Below are 26045 nucleotides of genomic sequence, written 5' to 3'. Positions count from 1 at the left end.
GGTCTTATTCTCAGATAAGAAAAGTTGAAATAAGTTGACCTTTGCATTTGAGGTTATTGATTTCTTCTTAATGAAATTCTTTCACCATGACTTATATAGCATTATACAGGTTTTATTTACTTTTATCTTTCTGGCATCTGTTTTTTACTCTGAGTTTTCCATGTAGTTGAGTTCTTTATGTCTCTGTGGTTGAGTCTTTGTCTTTGCCTTTATCCTTTGTCGTTCCTGCAGAGAATCCAGACTTCCTTCAGCATTTACTTTTTCGTTGATTGCCTGTCTTTACTTCTAGGCTTCTTGGCTTGGTGTCAGGGAAGCAACATCCTTCTAATTAATTCCTCTGCCTTACTTTCTTATTTCTGCTTACCATGCGTAATATTGACTTACTGACCTTTAAAACTCTTTTGGTATACTACTGCTGCTAGAAACTTTATAAATCCTTTCTATTGTTATTTATTTTTTGAACACAAGCACCCAGGGCAGGTAGCATTTAGCTATAGCAAGCTTTTATAGCCAAACTTAATACTCCTTATTTGCCTTCCTTCTATTTGTCATCATACTTCCTTCCTCCTCCACCTTCCATACCTAAGTATATATGCATACATTGCTTATTTTTACTTTAATGCATTGGCTCATATTTACTCTCCTTACATTGCTATCAAGACCAGATTAAACAATATCTCTCCCCAAGGCCTTTTTTCTAAATAAGGATTTTACTGTTGATTTTTTTTTTACTATTTTGTGAATTTGCTCAGTACTTAAACTACTTTGGAATCTCTCTGTTGTCACTTGTTTACCACAGAATTGAAAGTTTTTCTAATTTTGTGCTATTTTTCCCAACTTGGAAACTAAAGATAGATATGACTTTTTGCCTCTTTTATATACATATAGAACATGTTTTAATAATTATACCTTCATATGTGCTTGGTGAATTTAAGGATTTGGGGTATATTAAAAGCCATATGCAGACGTTTTTGTTAAATATAATTCTGAGTGTTATATAAAAGCATGCTGTCCTTTACTTATAAGCTATACATAAACTTAATGAAACAGAATTACATGAAACATATATTGGAAGCTTGTTTCAAAACCTTTTAAGACCAGATTTTTCCATATTTACATGAAATTAGTGTCATATTGCTGTTTTCGTTTGTCACATTATGCTTTATTATCACTTACAAAGTATACTGCTTTTTGGCTGTTAAGAGTTATAATAGGAAAACATTTTGCTTTAGGCTTTATGTTTGTTAGTATGTTCATATTAAGTAATTACTTTTTAAAAGTCAAGCACTGAAATTTACTTTTCTTTTGAGACTAGTACAGGCCCGTTAGGCCTTATAAGATAAACATGTGAGAGCTCTTTGTTTAATCCCTAGGCTCCTTTTCTTGGCAGTGGAGGGACTATAGCTCCATCATCTTTTTCTTCTCGAGGACAGTATGAACATTACCATGCCATTTTTGACCAAATGCAGCAACAGAGAGCAGAAGATAATGAAGCTAAATGGAAAAGAGAAATACATGGTCGAGGTCTTCCAGAAAGGTATGGCTATGTTCTGCAGAAGTTGCTTATGCTTTGCTTCTGAGATAGTAATGAAAGTCACTGTGCATATTTATCTACAGCGGAATTCTGCCTGGAGTTCGTCCAGGATTTCCTTATGGGGCTGCAGGTCATCACCATTTCCCTGATGCTGATGATATTAGAAAAACTTTGAAAAGATTGAAGGCGGTGTCTAAACAAGCCAATGCAAACAGGTTGGACTGTGATGATCCATGAATTCATCCTTGTGTGTTAATTTGTCGTTTGTCATACATAGCTTAGTACCTACACTTTGTGGATGTTTTCTCCATTGTTCATATATGATGTTTTTTGCCTCTTGGGTGCAATAATTTTCTCAGGTGCAAATTTGGCTCTTGATTACACTGTGGAAAGCATGTAGCTCTCCAGTTCAGCCTGATTTTTGTGTCTTATTTGTCTGTTTAGACTGAATATACTATTTAAAGGAACATGTGATAACATTCTGCCAACATAATTATAACGTTTCATCACCCACTTACTTTAAATAAATCAGGATATAAATCTAAATTGAATCACACTTTATGCAGAACCCCAGTGCATTTTTCGCCCTTTTCTTCATCACTTCAAAGCCTAGTTTTCTCTTTGTTTAGCATGCTTTCTCTTCACATTCATCTCTGATTTATAACTCGTTGTGATCCTGTTCATCATATTATTTCTTTTCTTCCATTGAATTAATTTAATAATGATAACTGATTAATGTATACTGAGCAGAGATAAATAATTGAGGTAAATATAAATTAACATTTATATATATGTTATAAATTATATACAGAAACCTGATACATGTAGCTTATATTTTTTGAGAAAGGAAGGTTGCAGACTTACACATACGCATATTTTTTATGAATAGTGAGACAAATTTTTTGGGAGGCTTTTATTCTCCAGAATTATTGATCTTTCTAGTATATATATTTTTTAATTAGTAAACTATTTTTAGAGCGGTTTTGGTTCACAGCAAAATGGAGTGGAAAGTACAGAGTTCCTATGTACCCCTTCCTCACACATGCACAACCTCCGTATCAACATCCTCATCTGAGTGATAATGTTTGTTACAATCAAACATTGATCCATTATCACCCAAAGTCCATAGTTTACATTAGAGTTTACTCGTGGTATGTACATTCCATGGCTTTTGACAAATGTATAATTACAGATATCCACTACTGTAATACAAGATAATGTCACTGCTTTCAAAATCCCCTGAGCTCCACCTGCCTCCAACCTCCCTCTCAACTCTTGGCAACCACTGATTGCTTTACTGCCTTCATAGTTTTACCTTTTTTGGAATATCATATACTTGGAATCATATAGTATGTGGCCTTTCACATTGGCTTTTCTCACTTCCTAATATGCATTTAATGTACCTCCATATATCTTCATAGTTTCATACCTTATTTCTTCTTAACACCATTGTATCGACATACCATACTTTTTTTTTTTTTTTTTTTTTGGTGATTTTTTTTTTTTTTTTTGAGACAGGTGCTTGTCCTATCACCCAGGCTGGAGTGCAATGGCATGATCACGGCTCACTTGCAGCCTTGACCTCTGGGACTCAAGTGGCCCTCCTACCTCAGCCTCCCGAACAGCAGGGACTGCAGTTACTTGCCACCATGCGTGGCTGATTTTTTAATTTTTTTGTAGAATGGAGTGTCGCTATGTTGCCCAGGCTGGTCTTGAACTCCTGGGTTCAAGCAGTCCTCCTGCATTGGCCTCCTAAAGTACTGGGATTACAAGCATGAGCCACCACACCAAGCCAGAATAGATGTACTACACTTTATCCATTATTCTACTGAAGGATATCTTTGTTGCTTTTAAGTTATGGCAATTATGAATAAAGCTTCTACAAACATTTGTGAGTAGGTTTTTATGTGGACATGCGTTTTTTAAGTATTTAAACAGATGCCAAGAGGATGATTGCTGGATCGTGTCTTAAGAGTATGTTTGATTTTGTTAAGAAGTCACCAAACTGTCTTCTAAAGTGGCTATACCATTATGCATTCCTGCCAGCAGTGATTAAGAATTCCTGTTGCTCCACATCCTCTCCAGCATTTAGTGTTGTCAGTGTTTTGGATTTTGGCCATTTTAATCAGTGTGTAGTGGTATCTCATTTTAATTAAAATTCCCTATTGACATATTCAGCATTTTTTCATATGCTTCATGCCATCTGTATATCTTTCTTGATGAGTTGTCTGTTCAGGCCTTTTGCTCATTTTTAAATTCATTTTTATATTGTTGAGTTTTTAAAGTTTTTCATATATTATGTATAACAGTCCTTCATAAGGTATGTCTTTGGCAGATATTTTCTTTTTCTTTCTGGCTCATCTTCTCATTCCCTTAATATTCTGTTTTGCAAAGTGGAATGTTTTTATTTTAATGAAGTCCGGCATATCAATTGTTTCTTTCATGGATTGTGTCTCTGGTGTTATAACTGAAAAGTTATCACCATACCCAAGTTCATTTGGGTTTTCTCCTATGTTATCTTCTAGGAGTTTTATAGTTTAATGTTATCTTTAGATCTGTGATCCATTTGAGTTAATTTTTGTGAAGGATGTAAGGTCTGTGTCTAGATTCGTTTTTTTGCACGTGGATGCCCAGTTGTTCTACATCTCTTGAAAAGACTATATATGCTCCTTTAAATTGCCTTTGCTCCTTTGTCAATGATTGGTTGACAAAGGATTTTTATGTGGGTCTACTTCTGTGCTCTCTGTTCTGTTTTACTGATTAAGTCTTGAAATCAGGTAGTTTCAGTCCTCCAGCTTTGTTCTTCAATACTGAGTTGGCTATTCTGGTTCTTTCGTCTTCCCACGTAAGCTTTAGAATCAGTTTGTCCATATCTACAGGCTAGCATGCTGGGATTTTGAATTGGGATTGTGTTGAATCTGTAGATCAACTTGGGAAGAACTGACATCTTGACAATATTCAGTCTTCCAGTACTTCCTATTAGACCTGAAATATCTCCATTTATTTAGTTCTTTGATATATTTTATCAGAATTTTGTAGTTTTCTTCATATCCATGCAAATTTTTTTTGATTTGTGACCTATATATTACATGTTGGGGAGTGCTAATGAAAGTGATAATGTGTTTTTAATTTCAAATTCTACTTGTTCATTGATTATAGATAGGAAAACAATTGACTTTTGTTTATTCACCTTCCATCCTGCAACTTTGCTATAATCACTTTTTCTGGGAGGGGTATTTTTGGTGTTTCTTTTGAATTTTCTACATAGACAATCATGTTATCTGCAAACAAAGACAGTTATATTTCTTCCTTCCCAGTCTGTATACCTTGTGCTTTCTTTCCTTATTGCATTAGCTAGAACTTCCAATATGATGTTGAAGAGTGGTGTTGAGAAAGGACATCTTTGTCGTGTTCCTGATGTTAGCCAGAAAGCTTCAAGTTTCCATTAAATATGTTATCTGTAGGTTTTCTGTAGATGTTCTTTATGAAATTGTGGAAGTTCCTCTTTAAGTTTTCTGAGATTTTTTTAAAGTCAGAAATGGTTGCTGGATTTTGTCAAATGCTTTTTTTTTTTTTTTTTTTTTTTTGCATGTATAGATATGATCATGTGATTTTTCTTCTTTAGCTTATTAATGTGATGGATTAATGTAATCCATTGATTAATTAATCTATTAATTGATTTTCAGATGTTGAACCAGCTGTATTTTCTTATATTTTGCTATAAGAATAAAAATGCCCTTTTCTTTCATAGCTGGCAATCACTTACAAGGAAATGATTTAATTACTATGTGTATAATTTTCTCGTGATCTCTTTCTTAATAATACTCATTGTGTTAGATTTACATACACACTGTAATCTTTCCACTGACGTGGAGCAACAACTTACACTACTCCAAATTTTAGCTACCGTCAGTGTTTGCTTTACTGAAAGGCATTTAATCTTTTTTTCCTTCCTCTCATTCTCAAATTCTTTTTTAATACTCTTTCTTTTGCTGAATTCAAGAATTTTCATGTATTTCTGTTTTTAAAATACCAGCAGCTAACTACCTTGTTATTGTCCTTTCATACAGTGTTCTCAGTCAACTGTTCATACCTCCTTTTTCTCTCCTTTGTGCTCAGTAAAAAAGAAAACCTGAAGAAAAATCACACGAGGCTTTTCTTTTCCTTGTTTTTCTGCTTGCTGAGTGATGTAGGTTAGTTTTAGAAAAATTGGAACATAAAGGAAGAGGGTGTTAGGAAACAGGAAAGAAAATAATTCCAAATTCCTACAGAGACAGTCACTGGTGAAGACTTTGGTTAATTTTTTTGCATACTTTTTTCCTTTTCTTTTTCCCGAGATCATGGAAATCAAATCACACATACAAATTTGTATCTTTTTAAATTTAGTGTTCTTACCATACATATTTCCCATGTTAAAAATTGTTTTCAGTTTTTTAATATCTGCATAAAATTCCAGTGCCTGAATGTGCTATGATTTATCTAACAAATCCCCTAGTATAACAAGTTGTTTGTAATCCTTCACCTTTTTGAACATTTTTCTGCCACATTTTATTCTTCATTTTTTATTATTTCTGAAATAGAATCTTACAGAGCAACTTGGGAGGCTGAGGCAGGAGAATCACTTAAACCCAGGAGGCGAAGGTGGCACTGAGCTGAGATCACGCCACTGCACTCCAGCCTGGGTGACAGAGTGAGACTCTGTCTTAAACAAACAAAAAAAGACCAGCATAGTGGCTCAGGCCTATCATCTCCTTTAGTCAGGGTTCTCCAAAGAAACAGAACCAGGCCGGGCATGGTGGCTCAGGCCTGTAATCCTAGCACTCTGGGAGGCCAAGGCAGGTAGATCACTTGAGGTCAGGAGTTTGAGACCAACCTGACCAACATGGTGAAACCCCCTGTCTCCTAAAAATACAAAAACTAACCAAGTGTGGCACATCTGTAATCCCAGCTACTTGGGAGACTGAGGCAGGAGAATCGCTTGAACCCAGGAGGCAGAGGTTGCAGTGAGCCGACATCGTGCCATTGCACTCCAGCCTGGGCAACAAGAGCAAAATTCTGTCTCAAAAAAAAAAGGGGGTGGCTGGCAAGATGGCTGAATATAACAGCTCCCGTCTGTAGCTCCTAGCAAGATTGACACAGAAGGTGGGTGATTCCTGCATTTCTAACTGGGGTGCGCTGTTCGTCTCATTGGGACTGGTTGGGCAGTGGGCGCAGCCCAAGGGGGGCAAGCTGAAGCAGGGTGGGGTGTCACCTCATCCAGGAAGTGCAGGGGATCAGAGAAGTCCCTTTCCTAGCCAAGGGAAGCGATTAGGGACTGTACCATGAACTCCGGCCCAGATACTGTGCTTTTCCCACAGTCTTCACAACTTGCAGACCAGGAGATTCCCTCCGGTGCCTATGCCACTGGGGCCCTGGGTTTCCAGCATGAAACTGGGCTGCCATTTGGGCAGACACCGAGGTAGCCACAGGAGTTTTTTTTCATACCTCAGTGGCACCTGGAACACCAGTGAGACAGAACTGTTCACTCCCCTAGAAAGGGGACTGAAGCCAGGGAGCCAAGTGGTCTGGCACAGTGGGTTCCACCCCCACGGAGCCCAGCAAGCTCAGATCCACTGGCTTGAAATTCTGGCTGCCAGTACAGCAGTCTGAGCTCAACCTAGGACGCTGGAGCTTGGTGCGGGGAGGGGCGTCCGCCTTTGCTGAGGCTTGAGTAGGCGGTTTTACCCTCACAGTGTAAACAAAGCCACTGGGAAGTTCGAACTGGGAGGAGCCCACTGCAGCTCACCAAGGCTGCTGTGGCCAGACTACCTCTCTAGACTCCCTCCTCTCTGGGCAGGGCATCTTTGAAAAAAAGGCAGTAGCCCCAGCCAGGGACTTATAGATAAAACCCCCACCTCCCTGGGACAGAGCTCCTGGGGGAAGGGGCTGTTGTGGGCACAGCTTCAGCAGACTTAAACATCCCTGCCTGGCAGCTCTGAAGAGAGCAGCAGATCTCCCAGCACAGTGTTCAAGCTCTAATAAGGGACAGTTGGCCTCCTCAAGTGGGTCCCTGACCCCCGTGTATCCTGACTGGGAGACACCTCATACAGGAGAGTTCTGGCTGGCATCTGGCAGTTGCCCTTCTGGGACAAAGCTTCCAGAGGAAGGAACAGGTAGCAATCTTTGCTGTTCTTCAGCCTCTGCAGGTGATACCCAGGTAAACAAGGTCTGGAGTGGACCTCCAGCAAATTCCAGCAGACCTGGGCCCTGACTGTTAGAAGGAAAACTAACAGAAAGGAATAGTATCAAAAAGGACATCCACTCAGAGACCCCATCCGAAGGTCACCGACTTCAGAGACTAAAGGTGGATAAATCCACAAAGATAGGGAAAAACCTGCACAAAAAGGCTGAAAATTCCAAAAAACGGAACGCCTCTTCTCCTCCAAAGGATCACAACTCCCTGCCAGCAGGGGAACAAAACTGGACAGAGAATGAGTTTGATGAATTGACAGAAGTAGGTTTCAGAAGGTGGGTAATAACAAACTCCTTCAAGCTAAAGGAGCATGTTCTAACCCAGTGGAAGGAAGCTAAGAACCTTGAAGAAAGGTTAGACAAATTGCTAACTAGAATAACCAGTTTAGAGAAGAACATAAATGACCTGATGAAGCTGAAAAACAGCATGAGAACTTCATGAAGCATACACAAGCATCTGTCGACGAATTAAGCAGAAGAAAGGATATCAGAGATTGAAGATCAACTCAATGAAATAAAGTGAGAAGACAAGATTAGAGAAAAAAGAGTGAAAAGATATGAACAAAGCCTCCGAGAAACGTGGGGCTATGTGAAAAGATCAAATCTCCATTTAATTGGTGTACCTGAAAGTGACGGGGAGAATGAAACCAACTTGGAAAACACTCTCCATTATATGCTCCAGGAGAACTTCCCCAACCTAGCAAGACAGGCCAACATTCAAATTCAGGAAATAGAGAGAACACCACAAAGATACTCCTTGAGAAGAGCAACCCCAAGACACATAATCGTCAGATGCACCAAAGTTGAAATGAAGGAAAAAATGTTAAAAGCAGCCAGAGAGAAACGTCAGATTACCGATAAAGGGAAGCCCATCAGACTAACAGTGGATCTGTCTGCAGAAACCTTACAAGCCAGAAGATAGTGGGGGCCAGTATTCAACATTCTTAAAGAAAAGAATTTTCAACCCAGAATTTCATGTCCAGCCAAACTAAACTTCATAAGCAAAAGAGAAATAAAAAATTCTTAGAAAATGCTGAGAGAGGCCGGGCGCGGTGGCTCAAGCCTGTAATCCCAGCACTTTGGGAGGCCGAGACGGGCGGATCACAAGGTCAGGAGATCGAGACCATCCTGGCTGACACAGTGAAACCCCGTCTCTACTTTAAAAATACAAAAAACTAGCCGGGCGAGGTGGCGGGCGCCTGTAGTCCCAGCTACTCGGGAGGCTGAGGCAGGAGAATGGCGTGAACCCGGGAGGCGGAGCTTGCAGTGAGCTGAGATCCGGCCACTGCACTCCAGCCTGGGCGGCAGAGCGAGACTCCGTCTCAAAAAAAAAAAAAAAAAAAAAAAAAGAAAATGCTGAGAGATCTTGTCACCACCAGGCCTGCCTTACAAGAGCTTGTGAAGGAAGCACTAAACATGGAAAGGAATGGCCAATAGTAGCCATGGCAAAAGCATGTCAGAGTGTAAAGACCATCAACACTATGAAGAAACTGCATCAACTAATGGGCAAAATAACCAGCTAGCATCATAATGGCATGATCGAATTTACACATAACAATATTAACCTTAAATGTAAATGGGCTAAATACCCCAGTTAAAAGACACAGACTGGCAAATTGGATAGAGTCAAGACCCGTGAGTGTGCTGTATTCCCATCTCACATGCAAAGACACACATAGGCTCAAAATAAAGGGATATAGGAGTATTTACCAAGCAAATGGAAAGCAAAAAAAAAAAAAAAAAAAAAAAAAGGCAGGGGTTGCAATCCTAGTGTCTGATAAAACAGACTTTAAAGCAACAAAGATCAAAAGAGACAAGGGCTTTACATAATGGTAAAGGGATCAATGCAACAAGAAGAGCTAACTATCCTAAATATTTGTGTACCCAATACAGGAGCACCCAGATTCATAAAGCAAGTTCTTAGTGACCTACAAAGAGACATAGACTCCCACACAATAATAGTGGGAGACTTTAACACCCCACTATCAATATTAGATCAATGAGACAGAAAATTAACAAGGATATCCAGGACTTGAACTCAGCTCTGCACCAAGCAGACCTAATAGACATCTATAGAACTCTGCACCCCAAATCAACAGACTATACATTCTTCTCAGCACCACATAGCACTTATTCTAAAATTGACCTCATAATTGGAAGTAAAACACTCCTCCACAAATACAAAAGAACGGAAATCATAACAGAGTCTCTCAGACCACAGTGCAATCAAATTAGAACTCAGGATTAAGAAACTCACTCAGAATAGCACAACTACATGGAAACTGAACAACCTGATCCTGAATGACTACTGGGTAAATAACAAAATGAAGGTGGAAATAAAGATACTCTTTGAAACCAATGAGAACAAAGACACAACGTACCAGAATCTCTGGGACACATTTAAAGCAGTGTGTAGAGGGAAATTTATAGCACTAAATGCCCACAGGAGAAAGTGGGAAAGATCTAAAATCAACACTCTACACAATTAGAAGAGCTAGAGAAGCAAGAACAAACAAATTCAAAAGCTAGCAGAATATAAGAAGTAACTAAGATCAGAGCAGAACTGGAGGAGATAGAGACACGAAAAACCTTTCAAAAAATCAGTGAATCCGGGAGCTGGTTTTTCGAAAAGATCAACAAAACAGACCTCTAGCCAGACCAATAAGAAGAGAGAGAAGAATCAAATAGATGCAATAAAAAATGATAAAGGGGATATCACCACTGATCCCATAGAAACACAGACTACCATCAGAGAATACTATAAACACCTCTACACAAATAAACTAGAAAATCTAGAAGAAATGGACAAATTCCTGGACATATACACTGTCCCAAGGCTAAACCAGGAAGAAGTTGAATCCCTGAATAGACCAATAACAAGTTCTGAAATTAATAGTCTGCCAACCAAAAAAGAAGTACATGACCAGATGGATTCACAGCCGAATTCTACCAGAGGTACAAAGAGGAGCTGGTACCATTCCTTCTGAAACTATTCCAAACAATAGAAAAAGAGGGAATCCTCCCTAACTCATTTTATGAAGCCAGCATCATCCTGATACCAAAACCTGATAGAGACACAACAAAAAAAATTTCGGGCTAATGTCCCTAATGAACATCAATGCAAAAATCCTCAATAAAATACTGGCAAACCGAATTCAGCAGCACATCCGAAAGCTTGTGCACCATGATCAAGTCAGCTTCATCCCTGAGAGGCAAGCCTGGTTCAACATAACACAAATCAGTAAGTGTAATCTGTCACATAAACAGAACCAATGACAAAAACCATGTGATTATCTCAATAGGTAATAGGTCTTTGACAAAATTTAACAGCCCTTCTTGCTAAAAATTACCAATAAACTAGGCATTGATGGAACATACCTCAAAATAATAAGAGCTATTTATGACAAACCCACAGCCAATATCATACTGAATGGGCAAAAACTGGAAGCATTCCCTCTGAAAACCAGCACAAGACAAGGATACCCTCTCTCGCCACTCCTATTCAACATATTATTGGAAGTTCTGGCCAGGGCAATCAGGGAAGAGATAGAAATAAAGGGTATTCCAATAGGAAAAGAGGAAGTCAAATTGTCTCTGTTTGTAGATAACGTGATTGTATATTTAGAAAACCCCATCATCTCAGCCCAAAATCTCATTAAGCTGATAAGCAACTTCAGCAAAGTCTCAGGATACAAAATCAATGTGCAAAAATCACAAGCATCCCTATACACCAATAACAAACAAACAGAAAAATCATGAGTGAACTCCCATTCACAATTGCTACAAAGAGAATAAAATACCTAGGAATACAACTTACAAGGGATGTGGTGGACCTCTTCAAGGAGACCTACAAACTACTGCTCAAGGAAATAAGAGAGAACACAAACAAGTGGGAAAACATTCCATGCTCATGGATAGGAAGAATCAATATCATGAAAATGACCATACTGCCTAAGGTAATTTATGGATTCATTGCCATCCCCATCAAGCTACCATTTGACTTTCTTCACAGAATTAGAAAAAACTACTTTAAATTTCCTATGGAAACAAAAAAGAGCCCTCATTGCCAAGACAATCCTAAGCAAAAAACAAAAAACAAAACTGGAGGCATCGGGCTACCTGACTTCAAACTATACACAAGGCTACAGTGACCAAAACAGCCTGGTACTGGTACCAAAACAGATATATAGACCAATGGAACAGAAGAGAGGCCTTAGAAATAATGCCACACATCTACAATCATCTGCTCTTTGACAAACCTGACAAAGACAAGCAATGGGGAAAGGATTCCCTATTTAATAGTGTTGGGAAAACTGGCTAGCCGTATGCAGAAAGCTGAGACTGGATTCCCTCTTTACACCTTATACAAAAATTAACTCAAGATGGATTAAAGACTTAAACATAAGACCTAAAACCCTAAAAACCCTAGAAGATAACCTAGGCAATACCATTCAGGACATAGGGTGGTCAAAGACTTTATGACTAAAACACCAAAAGCAATGGCAACAAAAGCCAAGATAGACACATGGGATCTAATTAAACGAAAGAGCTTCTACACAGCAAAAGAAACTGTCATCGGAGTGAACAGGCAACATACATAATGGTAGAAAATTTTTGCAACCTATTTATCTGACAAAGGGCTAATATCCAGAATCTGCAAAAAACTTAAATTTACAAGTAAAAAGCAACCCCATCAAAAAGTGGGCAAAGGGTGTGAACAGACACTTCTCAAAAGATATTTATGCAGTTAACAAACATATGAAAAAAAGCTCATCATCACTTGTCATTAAAGAAATGCAAATCAAAACCACAATGAGATACCATCTCATTCCAGTTAAAAAGTTAGGAAAGAACAGATGCTGGAGAGAATGTAGAGAAATAGGAATGCTTTTACACTGTTGGTGGAAGTGTAAATTAGTTCATCCATTGTAGAAGACAGTGTGGTGATGCCTCAAGGATCTATAACTAGAAATACCATTTGACCCAGCAATCCCATTACTGAGTATATACCCAAAGGATTATAAATCATTCTGCTATAAAGACACATGCACACACATGTTTATTGTGTCACTGTTCACAATAGCAAAGACTTGGAACCAGCCCAAATGGCCATCAAGATAGACTTGTTTAAAAAAAAAAAAAAAAGTGGCACGTATACACCACGGAATACTATGCAACGATAAAAAAGAATGAGTTCATATCCTTTTCAGGGACATGGTAACTATCATTCTCAGCAAACTAACACAAGAACAGAAAACCAGACACCACCACATGTTCTCACTCATAAGTGGGAGATGAACAATGAGAACGCATGGACACAGGGAGGGGAACATCACACACTGGGGCCTGTCAGGGGGTCGGGGCCTAGGGGATGGGTAGCATTAGGAGAAATACCTAATGTAGATGATGGGTTGGTGGGTGCAGCAAACCACCATGGTGTGTGTATACCTATGTAACAAACCTGCATGTTTTGCACATGTACCCCAGAACTTAAAGTATAATAAAACAAAAAGAATCTGGGAATTAGCCATCATTAAAGAAATCATGGTTAAAGGAGCAAACTTGGAAGAATTGACTGACTTGTCATGTAAAAGAGGAATTAGACACAGTGGAAATATAAAGACACATTTCAGTCAGATATGAGGACTGTTCAAAGGTTGGATGACTGTGGGATTTAATGGATATCTTCAAACTGTAAGTATTAACCAGAGGTTTAAATGACTGTGCCTCATAGGGTATTTAGATGGGAATATGGGAATACTTTATTCAGTGAAAACTTGGACTAGTTAATACCAAAAGTCCCTTCCAATCTGAATGATTCTTTTGTACTGTTTAGTGGTCACTGGCACTATAGAACATTTTCTCTGCACACTGTCAGAATTTCTGGTTATTATAATTTGTATGTCATTTTCATTCTTGATTCTTTCCTTTCTTTGATTCAAACTGAATCAACAAACTGAAATCTGACCTAAGACTCTTTCAGGTTCTCTTTTCTTCATAATCACCCATATTTGCCTGTTTCTTCTTTATGGTATTATTTATTTTTCCTCTTCCTTTCTTATCAGTACCTCTGACCAATCTGACTTTGCTTATATCCAATTTCTTAATAACATACCTCTTCTATTAGGCTTTTCAATATTAGAAGCTCAAGCCATGTATGGTTCAAATGACTGAAGCTACTTTTTAATAAATTACAGAGTGCCACCTAACATTTGTGTTTCTCTGGAGCTTTTACTTTTCCCAAGTCCTCTTGTCTGTATTGCTTCATTTAATTTGCATAAAACTAACAACAATTTTATTCCATTACATAGACGTTATGCCCCTGAAGAGGAAGTTAAATGAATAAACCCTTCTACATCATTTTTTCATCTTAGTAATCCTATACAACCCCATCTCTTCTTCCCAATACCATATTACTCATTTTTATTTCTCAGATTATCTGTTACCTAGAGTGCTACTTATTTTTATGTTATCTTCAACTTTATCTTTGAGAAGTTTTAAATTTTCTTTATCGGTAGAATTTGAACCATGGATGTGAGGCATGCAGTTCCTAGCCAAATCTTGTTGATTATTCATGCATTTACAATAAGAAAAGAAAAGAAGAGAAAAAAGAACTTGCTCCCTTTTCCTCCCCTTCTCTCGTCAGGGTTAAAAAAAAAAAAGGGAAAGTTTGTCTTGGGATAATTATTTCTTGATAAAAGAACACTATACTTCTGTTATCTCATTGTTTGATGCCCCTTATCCTCTTACATTATTCTTTTTAGTCCATTTTAATGTCTTTGTGTTTTACTGTCAAATTCCTAATTTGTTACTGTATTTTCATTTATATTATCATCCTCTTATTCCTTAATCCAGGTCAGTGTTTTACTGATTTTAAGTGGTGTAATTCTGGAACTCAAAAGTAGTCGTCTAATTTTTGTAAAACAGAGCATGCTCACATGAATTCTTAATAGTGTTTAATGAAGAAAATTACTATCAAGAAGTAAACTGACTGTTTTCTCTTAATCCTCATGATCCCAGCACAAACATAGTTTATGCCCATAGTTTAGTACAGTTGTATTACTTTAGAGAGGACTAAGCATATGAGTTGTGAGCTATTTTTGCTGTATATATAGTAGTAAACAGTAATACATATGAAAAATAAGAACACAGATTTTATAGGTTTTTAAACAGTGTAAGGAGTCATAAAATTGATTAATTTTGTCCTTTAATCTATGAATATGTATTATGCTGATTTTCATATGTTGAACCAACCTTGCCTCCCCGGAACTGTTTTATTCATCTTTATATCTTTTGACAGATATAATGTGACAAATAGTTTGACACTCAATATTTGTTTAATAAATGAAAGGAAAAAATAATTATTGTTAAACAAAATCACTACATTTATTAAGTTTGTGTTTGAAAGCAGCCAGTAATGTAAACCTGCTTATTTAAGCCAGCGTAGGAAGCAAGTGTTCAATGAAGCAAAATTTGTAAATCATATGAACACATAGAGCAAGTAGTGTTATATATGCATAAATGGTGTGAAAATCTAAAAATCAAAGCTGTTATACGTATGACCAGGTTCTCAGTAAATAATTCTGTGCAACCACTGTTTAACCTATGCCAATTGTAAGTTCAGGCAAACAGTCACTGGACACAGAAAGCATCTTAAGATGGGAAGTCAAACATGCTTTACTTCCGTAAAAGTTAGAGAAGAAAGTTGATACAGTCAGGATGCACAGCAGAGAGATCAACTGTCTTGTTTACTTGCAGATGGTGGTGTATCAGTCCCCCCAAAAGAGCCTTATCTGTAACCATAGAGTTTCAGATGACATATTTGAGCATCATACCTGAAGGCTTATCTGCCTTCCTCAGGCCTAGCCTTACATAGATGGGCTATAGCAAAACAGAATACAGCCTTGCCTTGATATATGCAGGAAATAAGTTGCATTCCAACCAGATATACCTTATTAATCTTATGTCAGAGCATTACACCTGAAGGTTTATCTGCCTCCTCAGGCCCAGCCTTACATAGATGGGGACGTGGCAGAACATGGTAGAGTCCTACTTTGATATATACAGTAAATAAGTTGCATTCTGACCAGATATACCTTATTAATCTCATATCAGAGCATCACGTTTGAAGATTCATCTGCCTTGCTCAGGCTGAGCGTTATATAAATGGGGCTATAGCAAAGCAGGATATAGCCTTACATTGATATATGCAGGAGATAAATTGCATTCAGAACAGATAAGTGTTATTAATCTCAGAATTTTCCAGTGGCTGATGGGACTGCTAGGGGACAGCACAGGTGCACTACAGAGGCATGAACAAATTTCTCATTCATTGTGTTCAACCTACTCAAGCTAACATGGCATTGGTGAAGTGGATTTCTGGATTTAGTGATGTGAAACTAGATTAAGATTTAGCTACCCAAACACATCTGAGAGCAATAGTAACTGGCCTTTAAACTAGCTATAGAGATTATATAATTCTAGAAAATTCCCATGATGGAAATTTCATAAGAATCTTTTTTAAGTACTACATGAGATAAGTGAACCTTAGATCACTGTCATTCATAGTTATATGATGGAATAGATTTTTAGGTTTTACAGCTTAGTTTCATATTTCAAATATTTTTGTTTCAGTTAGTAATCATTGCCAAAGAATGTAAAAGAAGCAGTTATTTGGTATATGAAAATCAGAAATGCTCAAATTTTACTACGAGACTGAGATTTATTTCATGTAATTTTCAGGACATAATTTAGTTATGGACCCAAAGAAAGCCCATATAGGAAGTTTCTGTGCCTTACTAGTCAAAATACAAGTAGAAACACAGCCAACAACTTGCTCATCTTTCTTCCTTACCTCCAAAATTAACTGCAATTGATGCCATGCTATGAGTTCTCTGATAACTGGGGCTGGGTTTTATTTATCTTTGTATCTTCCATACTTAGCATAGTAACTAACACAATGTTTAGTAGATGCTTAATCAGTGTTTGTTATTGATACTTTTTATTTATAGTCTAAGATCAGCATGTTTACATTCTTTCATAATTGTCAGAGAAAGACACAAAAGTAAAATTGGAAAAGGTTAAAACAAATAATTCTGTTTTTAATCTTTTCCCTAGTCTATCCATTTTACTTTTTATAGTTGTGATATTTAGGGAATTCAAACATAGCTTTTTACTTTTTTTTTGAAAATTCACACTTAAGTAAAGCTTTAGTTCTTTTTAATTTTTTAAATTGCTGCTGTACTGCTTTTATTTGACTTCGCTACTAAGATTCTTATTGGATACAGAGTTCTGAAATAAACTTGGCAACTTCTCAGATTCTTCCATAATTAAGTGTATCTAAAATAATTGTATATGTTTAAGTAAGTAGAATAGATCAAATAAATATAAAAGAAACCATCTTGTGAAGACTTAGAGTAGAATTATAGATTTTACTTGCATTTAAAATAATAAAGAATGTGATTTAAGTAGTAGATGTCAATATATATATAGTGATTTCTTCATTACAGAGAAAGTGTTTCATCAGCCTTCATATTCTGAAATAAAAAAAAAATTCAGATAAATGTAATTTTTAACTTTTTAGAATATTTTATGTTCAAGATGGCTGACTTTGTGATTTGTTCAAATTAGGCAAAAAGGGCAGCTAGCTGTAGAAAGAGCTAAACAAGTAGAAGAGTTCCTGCAGCGAAAACGGGAAGCTATGCAGAATAAAGCTCGAGCCGAAGGACATATGGTATGAATTTTGTTTGTTTGTTTCTGAGATTTTGAATGTATTAGTATTCCAAGTGAAGGTCTGGAATAAGGTAAGTGTAAGTAAAAACAATGACAATCTGACAATCTAGGCATAATAAGAGGCAGTAAAGATACTCAGAAGTCATTTGCAGAGTATCAAATTGGGATATCTTAACTCATTTACCTTCTCTTCTGCTATCTCTTATACCAGGGGTGGAATTCTGTTGTTGCTTTGGTTAATTGGGAGTAAGTTCATACCTGTATCCTTCCTTTAAAAGAGTATAAATGGGTATAGCAACCCAGATATTTATATTAAAGAAATAAGTTCTTAGATTGCTGCATGTTTTTTTTCCCCCAATATGCTTTTGGTTTTACATACTTTTAAGTGGCAAAGAATTTTAGAAGAAAAATGGGAAACAAGTATTTGGGTAAGTATATATGTAAACTATGCATTTGCTCAAAAGCAATTTAGAAGTAGAATTATAGTAAAGTCTCCAGTTATGCCATTTAACTAAATTGAGTCATGTATACAAGAAAATATTACGTTTTTAGAAAATCATTTCAATCATTAAAACTCTTTTTTTCTCTTTGGTATTTAACAGGATTTGAGATAGTTAAAACTCTTGATAGTTTGATTTGTAGAGGTGCACAAATGCCTTTTGACATTTTGTCTACAGAACAACTGATGATTATGTCTGTCAGCTCAGCAACCCATGAAGCATCACATTTATATAGGAAATAGGTTAATTAGATGGTAATATATTTTAATAAGACATTACATATCTGTTGTAAGTTCATAAGTGGTATCTTTGTGAGTTAATGTAGTTCAATATAGTATGTCTTTTCTTTGAAACAATGTCATAGAAACATAGTTAAATTTGTAAATAGTTACCCTTTATATTGTTAACATAGATACTTCAATTTGTTTTTCTATATCCGAAATTAATCTGTATTTGTATCTTTCCGTTAGACAGTAAATGAGAACCTCCAGCCTTTTCCTTTGCTCATATCTCCCATGTTAATAGCAGCTGGAATTTTGGTTACACATTTTTTACTTAAAATATTTTTAAAAGAATTGGTAGGCTTACTGGAATTTACTAATTTCTTTTCTCAACATCATTCGTTATATCTTACTATTCCCCCCTCAGTTTATTTTTTTTCATGCTGGATAATCTGGTAATTTTTTTTGGAGAGGAACTTTCCAAGATTTGTTGGAAAATGCTCTAATTTTGTCCTCATGCTTGAATGATCATTTGTAATGGTGGTCTGCTGGTGAATTTGATTAGCATTTGTTTGTCTGAAAAAATATTTTGCTTTTGTTTTTAACAAATATTTTGGCTGGATATTGTATTATAGGCTGAAACTTTACCTCTGGCTTGCCCTATTTCTGACAAGAACTATGCATTCATTCTTATATTTTTCCTCGGTATGTAATGTATCTTTTTTCTCTACTTTAAAATTTTTCTCTTTATCACTAGAATCAATTTGATTATGATGTGGTGTGTGTGTGTGTGTGTTTTTTTTTTTTTTTGAGACAGAGTCTTACTCTGTCACCCAGGCTGGAGTGCAGTGGCGGGAGCTTGGGTCAGTGCAACGTCCGCCTCCCTGCCTCAAGCGAGTCTCATGCCTCAGCCTCCCAAGTAGCTGAGATCACAGGTGTGTACCACCACACCCATCTAAGTTTTGTATTTTTTTAGTAAAGATGGGGTTTCACTGTGTTGGCCAGGCTGGTCTTGAACTCCAGACCTCAGGTGATCCATCTGCCTTGGCCTCCAAAAGTGCTATGATTACAAACATGAGCCACTGCACCCTGCTTGTGTAGTTATCTTCATGTTTATTTTGTATAGGGGTTCATTGAGCTTCTCAGATCTGTGGGTTTATGATTTTCATCAAATCTGGAAATTTTTCATCGATTCTTTCTTTCTTTCTTTTTTTTTTTTTTTTTTTTTTTTTTTGACACAGAGTTTCTCTCTTGTTGCCCAGACTGGAATGCAGTGGCGCAATCTCGGCTCACTGCAACCTCCGACTCCCAGGTTCAAGTGATTCTCCTGCCTCAGCCCTCTGAGTAGCAGGGATTCCAGGCATCCATCACCATGCCGGGCTAATATTTTGTCTTTTTAGTAGAGACGGGGCCAGGCTGGTCTCAAACTCCTGACCTCTCAGATGATCCACCTGCCTCAGCCTCCCAAAGTGCTGGGATTACAGGCATGAGCCACCACGTCCAGCCCATTATTTACTCAAAAAATGTTTTTCTGTTTGCCTCTCTGCCTCTTCTAGGTCTCTGGTACACATATATTAGACCACTTTGTACACTACCAACCATTCACTGATGATGCTCTTTATTTTGTTCAGTCTTTTTTTTTCTCTGTGTGTTTCATTTTGGATTGTTCTATTGCTGTGTCTTCAAGTGCATTAATCTTTTTTTCTGCTATGTCTGTTAATTCTATGCAGACATTATATGTTTTCCATCTCAGAAATTGTTTTTTGTTTGTTTATTTTTCGAGACAGAGTTTTCACTCTTGTTGCCCAGGCTGAAGTGTAGAAACATGATCTCGGCTCACTGCAACCTCTGCTTCCTGGGTTCGGAGATTTTTCTGCCTCAGCCTCCCAGGTAGCTGGGATTACAGGCACGTGCCACCACACCCAGCTAATTTTTTTGTATTTTTTAGTAGAGATGGGGTTTCACCATGTTGGCCAGGCTGGTCTCAAACTCCTGACCTCATGTGATCTGCCAACCTTGGCCTCCCAAATTCCTGAGATTATAGCCGTGAACCACCATGCCCGGCCAGAGATTGAATTTTTTATGTTAAAGTTGATTTGGATTGTTTTTATACCTTCCATGTCCCCCACTTTTTTTCATATTCTTAAACATATGGAATATAATTATAATAGCAGTTTTCATGTCCTTATCTATTAATTCTACCATCTGTGTCATTTCTGAGTCTCTGTTGATTGATTTTTTTCCCTCATTAGGGTCATCTTTTTTTCTTTACATGTCTGGTAATTTGTAGTTGGATACCAGGCATTGTGTATTTTATAAATATTTGTGGACTTTTTTTTCTGGGATTGCAGTTAAGTCACTTGGAAATAGTTTGAGTCTTTCAAGGTTTGCTTGTAAACTTTGGCTGTAAGCTTTGTTAGGCCGGTACAGAACAGTCTTTAGTCTAGTGTTAATTTGGCCTCACTGCTACAGCAGTACTCTTTTGAATACCCAATGCTTTATTAGTTTGGAGGTCTTTTCAGTTTGGCTCTTGGAAACATGAGACATTTGCAGCCCTGATTGAACCTCAGGTATTATTGACAATATGTTGTTTGTCATTCAGCAGGAAGCTCTAGGGACCCTCTTTAAATCTTGAGCACCCTTCCACCATGCAGCTCGTTCTTCTTTGCAACTCTGTTCTGCAAATTCTAGTGTTCTTCAATTTTCCAAGGTCTGAATGTTGTTTCCTCAACTCAGGGGACTGCCAAACTCTGTTTGGTTACCTTCTGTCTGTGTTGCAGCCAGGAAACCCTTGCCAGTGAGTAAGGCGGGCAGCTGTTGGATTTACCACCTTTGTTTTCCTTCTCTCAAGGATCACTTTCCTGTGCTGTCTGTTGTCCAGTGTTTGAAAACCATTTCATGTGTTTTGTTCGGACCTTTAGTTGTTTAAGATGGGAGGGTAGATCTGTTACTTCATCATGGCTGCAAGTGAGCCTCGAATAATAATTTGGCTGGATAAGGAAATATAAATTTGAAGTTTATTTTCCATAGAACTTTAAAGATTCTGCTTTATTATCTTTCTACTTACATTGTTGCTAATGAGACATGTGATGTTCTGGATCTTGTTCTTTTATAAGGAATTCCTTCCTTTCTCATAACTCTTAGGACTGTTTTTCTATCCTTGATGTTCTGAACTTTACTTGAATATTTCTCAGTTGTTTTTTGTTTTGTTTTTTTGTCTTCCTGGCTTAAGTTTCCACTGAATGCTTTCAATGTGAGTACTTATCTTCAATTCTAGGGACATTTGAAATTATAAATTCTTCAAATATTGCTTCTACATTTTCTTCTCAAGAGAACTCCTATTAGACTGATACATTGGAACCTCTGCATGTAATGTACTTTTTAAAATCTTTTTCTCTCTTTTTACTGTGTTTTGGAAGGATTTCTAGGCCTGATAGTCCAGCTCACTGGAATATATTCTTTGGTTTTGTCTACTCTGCCGTTCAGCTCATCTAATGAGTTTCCTTTTATTTCAAAAAATTACGTTTTCATGTCTATGAATTCTAATTAGTTTTCCCATAAAACTCTTTTCTTATGTTTTCATTTCCCTGGTAGTAGTATAATTGTTGTAAAGTCTTGTTCTTAGTGTGCTGTTGACTACGTTACTTTGGTTTTTTCCATTTTGAAGTTTGTTAGATATTTCGTAGTGTTGGTACTCCTCAAATGTTCAGCACCCTTGCTAGTGTGTTCATGATTGGGAGTATGAATTTTACTGTTCATTGCCTTTGTTTGGGTGACTCCCTGGGAAGATGGCAGTGTGCTAGTGCCATGATCTGTTCTCTGCAGTTTTCAGTGAGAGTGAAGGATGAGTGGGACATACTGGTACTCTCTCAGTGCAAGTGCCTTGACGGCTTATTTTCTGGGCTTAAGAGACTCTCATTCTTCCTAGGTATCACCCAGAGCATTGGCCTGTCCTTTCATTCTATGCTCTCTCTTACCACTCCTGTTTCAAAGTAACTGACACTGCTTGCTGGTTTGTGGAGATGCTTAGTGTACTGGAGGTAACCCTTTTACTCTAACTACTGTTGTCTGCTATTAGACCTTCTCATGCTCTTAGCTTCCAATATGTCTTACACCATGCTTTGTGTTACTCAACCTTCTGTGGCAGTACTCTTTCTGACATGTTTTTGCTTTTGTAAATTCACACTTTAAGCTGGTTTTGTGTACTCTCCTGGTCTCTGGTTTCCTTTTAGTCTTAGGACTACCAGGAGTTTTGCTTATTTTTGAATGCTGATATGTATTCACTTAAAATAATTTTTTATACTAAGATTTTGCAGGAAGGAAAGCAGTAGTATTCACTTTGACCTCTTATAATCGGTATTTTTCATTTTATTGTTGTGTTCTCATTTTTTAAAAACATGTTTTATAGAGCTGCAGTACATTTGGGAATGACTTTTATGTGACTTTCTAAGATTCATTCTGTTAAACTATATTGAATTCCTTTATTCCTTACATGACGTAAAACTTTGCCTTAGAAATATGTGGCTAAAAATGAAGAATTTGTATTTTCTAGTATACTTGGGTGCGTACATCATATATTACTTATTTTATTGATTCACTAAATTAAGGCAATTTGTTAAACACTGGGAGTAGTAAGTATATAAAGCTTGCTCAGAAATAGTTTGTTTCTAAAGTAATTTATAATCTAATGTTGGACAAGAATATCTACACTAGTAATAAGGCAGAGATTAGAAGTGACTGCTAAGGTTAACTCTGGGCAGGATAAGAAGCCTCACAGATTTTAAGTTCTAAATCGGAACTTTTTTATGGTAAGGCAGAGGTGCTACTTATAATTTGCCTCTTTGTATTCGTTTTCTATTCTGTTAACAATTTACCATAAACTTAGTGGCTTAAAGCAACACAAATTTATTACTCAGACTTTCTTTGGGTAAGAGTCTGGCATGTGCTAGCTGGGTATTCTTCTCATGGTCTCTTAAGGCTGAAATTAAGGTGTCAGCCAGCTGTATTACCACCTAGAGGCTTAGCTAGAGCAAGATCTTCTTCCCTGTTCCCCTCAGGGTATTGGCAAATCCACTTCCTTGTTGCTGTGGAGCTGAGGCCTCCATTGTCTGACTAGATTTTGGCCTGGAACCACTCTTAACTCTGAGAGACCACTCTTAGTTACTTGCCAGATGGCCTCCTCAGCAATGGAGAACCTACTGTGCATCAAATCCCTCTCAGGCTTCAAACTCCTGACTGCCCTTTCTACAACCAGCCAGTGAAAACTATGATTTTAAAAGGCTCAGGTGATTAGGTCAGTCCCACCAGATAATCTTTTTATGTTAACATCAGTCATTGCATCTAACACAAAATCTATCATATTCACAGTCCCGGGGATTATGCAGGGTTGACCCAATGGAGTACAGAGAGATAACAAAAACCTTGAAAGTTTCCTTAGAATTCTGCCTACTATACTCCCTTTGCTCATAATTTTAGAGCCTACATCTGGAGACAGTAGATTAGACTAAGTAGAGGAGCTACTCTTTTTTTTTTTTTTTTCCAATTCCCTTTCCCGTTCCCTTTTTCCTTTCCTTTTTCTTTTCCTTTCCTTTCTTTCGACGGGGACTCACTCACTCCCTGACTGGATTGCAGTGGCACAATCTTGGCTGATTCTTCCACCTCAGCCTCCCAAGTAGCTGGGACTACAGGCACGTGCCACCATGCCCAGCTAATTTTTTTTTCGTTTTTTTTTTTTTTTTTTTTTTTAGTAGAGATGGAGTTTCACCTTGTTGCCCAGGTTGGTCTCAAACTCCTGGACTCAAGCAGTCCACCCTCCTCGGCCTCCGTAAGTGCTGGGATGAGCCACTCAGGTATGAGCCACCATGCCCAGCAAATAGACTTTATTTTTTATAGCAGTTTTAGGTTTGTGGCAAAATTGAGTGGAAAAGTACAAGGATTTTCTGTATACCTCATGCCCCCACATATGTGTAGCCTCCCTCGTTATCACCACCCACCAGAGCAGTACATTTGTTACAATTGATGAACCTACATTGACACATCATTATCACTCAAAGTCCATAGTTTACATTAGGGCTCACTCTTGGCGCTAACATTCTATGGATTTAAACAAATATATAATGGTATTTATTTATCACCATTATAATGTCATACACTGTAACATTTCTCTGCCCTAGGAGGAGCTACTTTTAAGTGCTGTCTTTAGCAACATACTTCATATTAGAATATAGTAACCCAGGTTACCATACAAGAGCCTTTTTTTATAATTGTTTTTATTAACATGTAATTTAAATGCAATAAAATTCTAAGTGTATATCTCAGTAAGTATTGACAAATGTATATAGTTACGTAGCCACCAACATCATCATATGTAAACTGTTCTGTGGCCCCCCTAAAAGTTTCCTCATGCCCCTTTGAAGTCAGTCACCCCCTCACCGCCATCAGCTGTAGGCAGCCACTGGTCTACTTCCTGTTACTATAGTTTTGTCCTCTCTAGAATTTAATATAAAATTATGAATCATATAGTATATAATTTTCTTGTGACTGGAGTGTTATCACTAGTTAGTTGTTTTTTATTCCGAAGTCATATTCCTTTGTATGGATGTACCACATTTTGTTCAATTTCTCTGTTGATGAACACTTGTGTTGTTTCCAAAATAGATGCTTTTAAAGCTCATCGGAGTTATGTGATCATTAAATTCACTTGTTTATATACATACCTATATAATTGGCTAGCCTGTCTTCCCTGTGGAGCCCTATTTTCTGAGTTAGCATATCCCGCCTCATTATGTGTAACTGAACTAGTGACTGTTATTACACTTAGTCTTCTGAACACTGCTGGAGAAAATTAAAGCTATGATGATTAATAATGTCTGTTTCTCTGGTTTCAGCCATTTCCTTCTATTCTATGCCATACCATCTCTTACTTTTGAGCCTTATTCCATCGCTTATCTATATAAGAAAGTTTCTCCTCAACTTTGCTTCTTTACCGGTACTCTCCTATAGCATATACACACACATATATATAATATATATGTAATAATATATGTATGTAGTATATATATTTTCAAATTTCTCACATCATTAACTCTGCATACCTCTGTAGTTATCATCCTATCTCTTTCCTCCTCTTCATAGCCAGACTTTTCAAATGAATGAAACACTTGCTGTCTCTCCTTTCTTATCTACTATTTAGTTTTCAATTTATTGTTAATAGTTTATCATTATATCAAAGAAGTCACTACTATCCATCTTGCCAAATATAATAGACTATTTTTAATCCTCATCTTACTCTGCCTCTCTGTGACATTTGATCATGACCTACTACTTCAAAATTTCCTTCTTCCATGATACCATATTCTCTTGATTTACCCTTTATTTCTCTGGTTACAATTTCTTAATGCCTTCTATAGAATTCTTTTCTTCTCAGTCTTTAAATGCCAATATTCTCTGCGGCTCTGTCTTTGCTATTTTCTCACTATATATAATATCCTGGGGCGATCTCACTGATAATTCTACTAGATGACTTGAAAATCTGTAACTCAGACTGCTGTCCTAACTTCTGTCCTGTTTATCCAGTTGCCTTCTGGATGTTGTTTCCCAGGTGGTGCATTGGCACCTCATTTTTTGAACATTTCATTTTCAAATGATCATATAGTAATACAGACTTTTTTCCAGGAATTTTAACACGTGTAAATTCATGCAGCCAGCACCACAATCAAGTTACAGAACAATTCCATCAGCCCCCTAACTTTTACGCTATCTTTCTGTAGTCACACTCTCTCCTTCTACCCCCAACACCTTGGCAACCATTTTGTCTTTTCCAGAATG

At 37.2% G+C, this 26045-nt stretch overlaps 1 protein-coding gene across 17 annotated transcripts in view; it reads left to right on the top strand.

Annotated features, from left to right (window-relative positions):
* NEK1 (NIMA related kinase 1) overlaps positions 1-26045 on the top strand; it is a 199441-nt gene that overhangs the window by 53653 nt on the left and 119743 nt on the right. For 9 of the 17 annotated variants that reach the window (XM_078002434.1, XM_078002432.1, XM_078002433.1 and 6 more), the window contains 3 exons: positions 1374-1537; positions 1618-1749; positions 17396-17498. In XM_078002434.1, coding sequence (XP_077858560.1) covers positions 1374-1537; positions 1618-1749; positions 17396-17498 — 399 coding nt within the window. The remainder of the gene's footprint in view (positions 1-1373; positions 1538-1617; positions 1750-17395; positions 17499-26045) is intronic. The other 8 variants (XM_078002440.1, XM_078002438.1, XM_078002439.1 and 5 more) reach the window with 1 other exon arrangement.

Source organism: Macaca mulatta, chromosome 5 (genome assembly GCF_049350105.2).
Source record: "Macaca mulatta isolate MMU2019108-1 chromosome 5, T2T-MMU8v2.0, whole genome shotgun sequence".
Taxonomy (NCBI): Eukaryota; Metazoa; Chordata; class Mammalia; order Primates; family Cercopithecidae; genus Macaca; species Macaca mulatta.
Note: the sequence above shows the minus strand (reverse complement) of the source record. Positions and strands in the feature narration are given on the sequence as shown.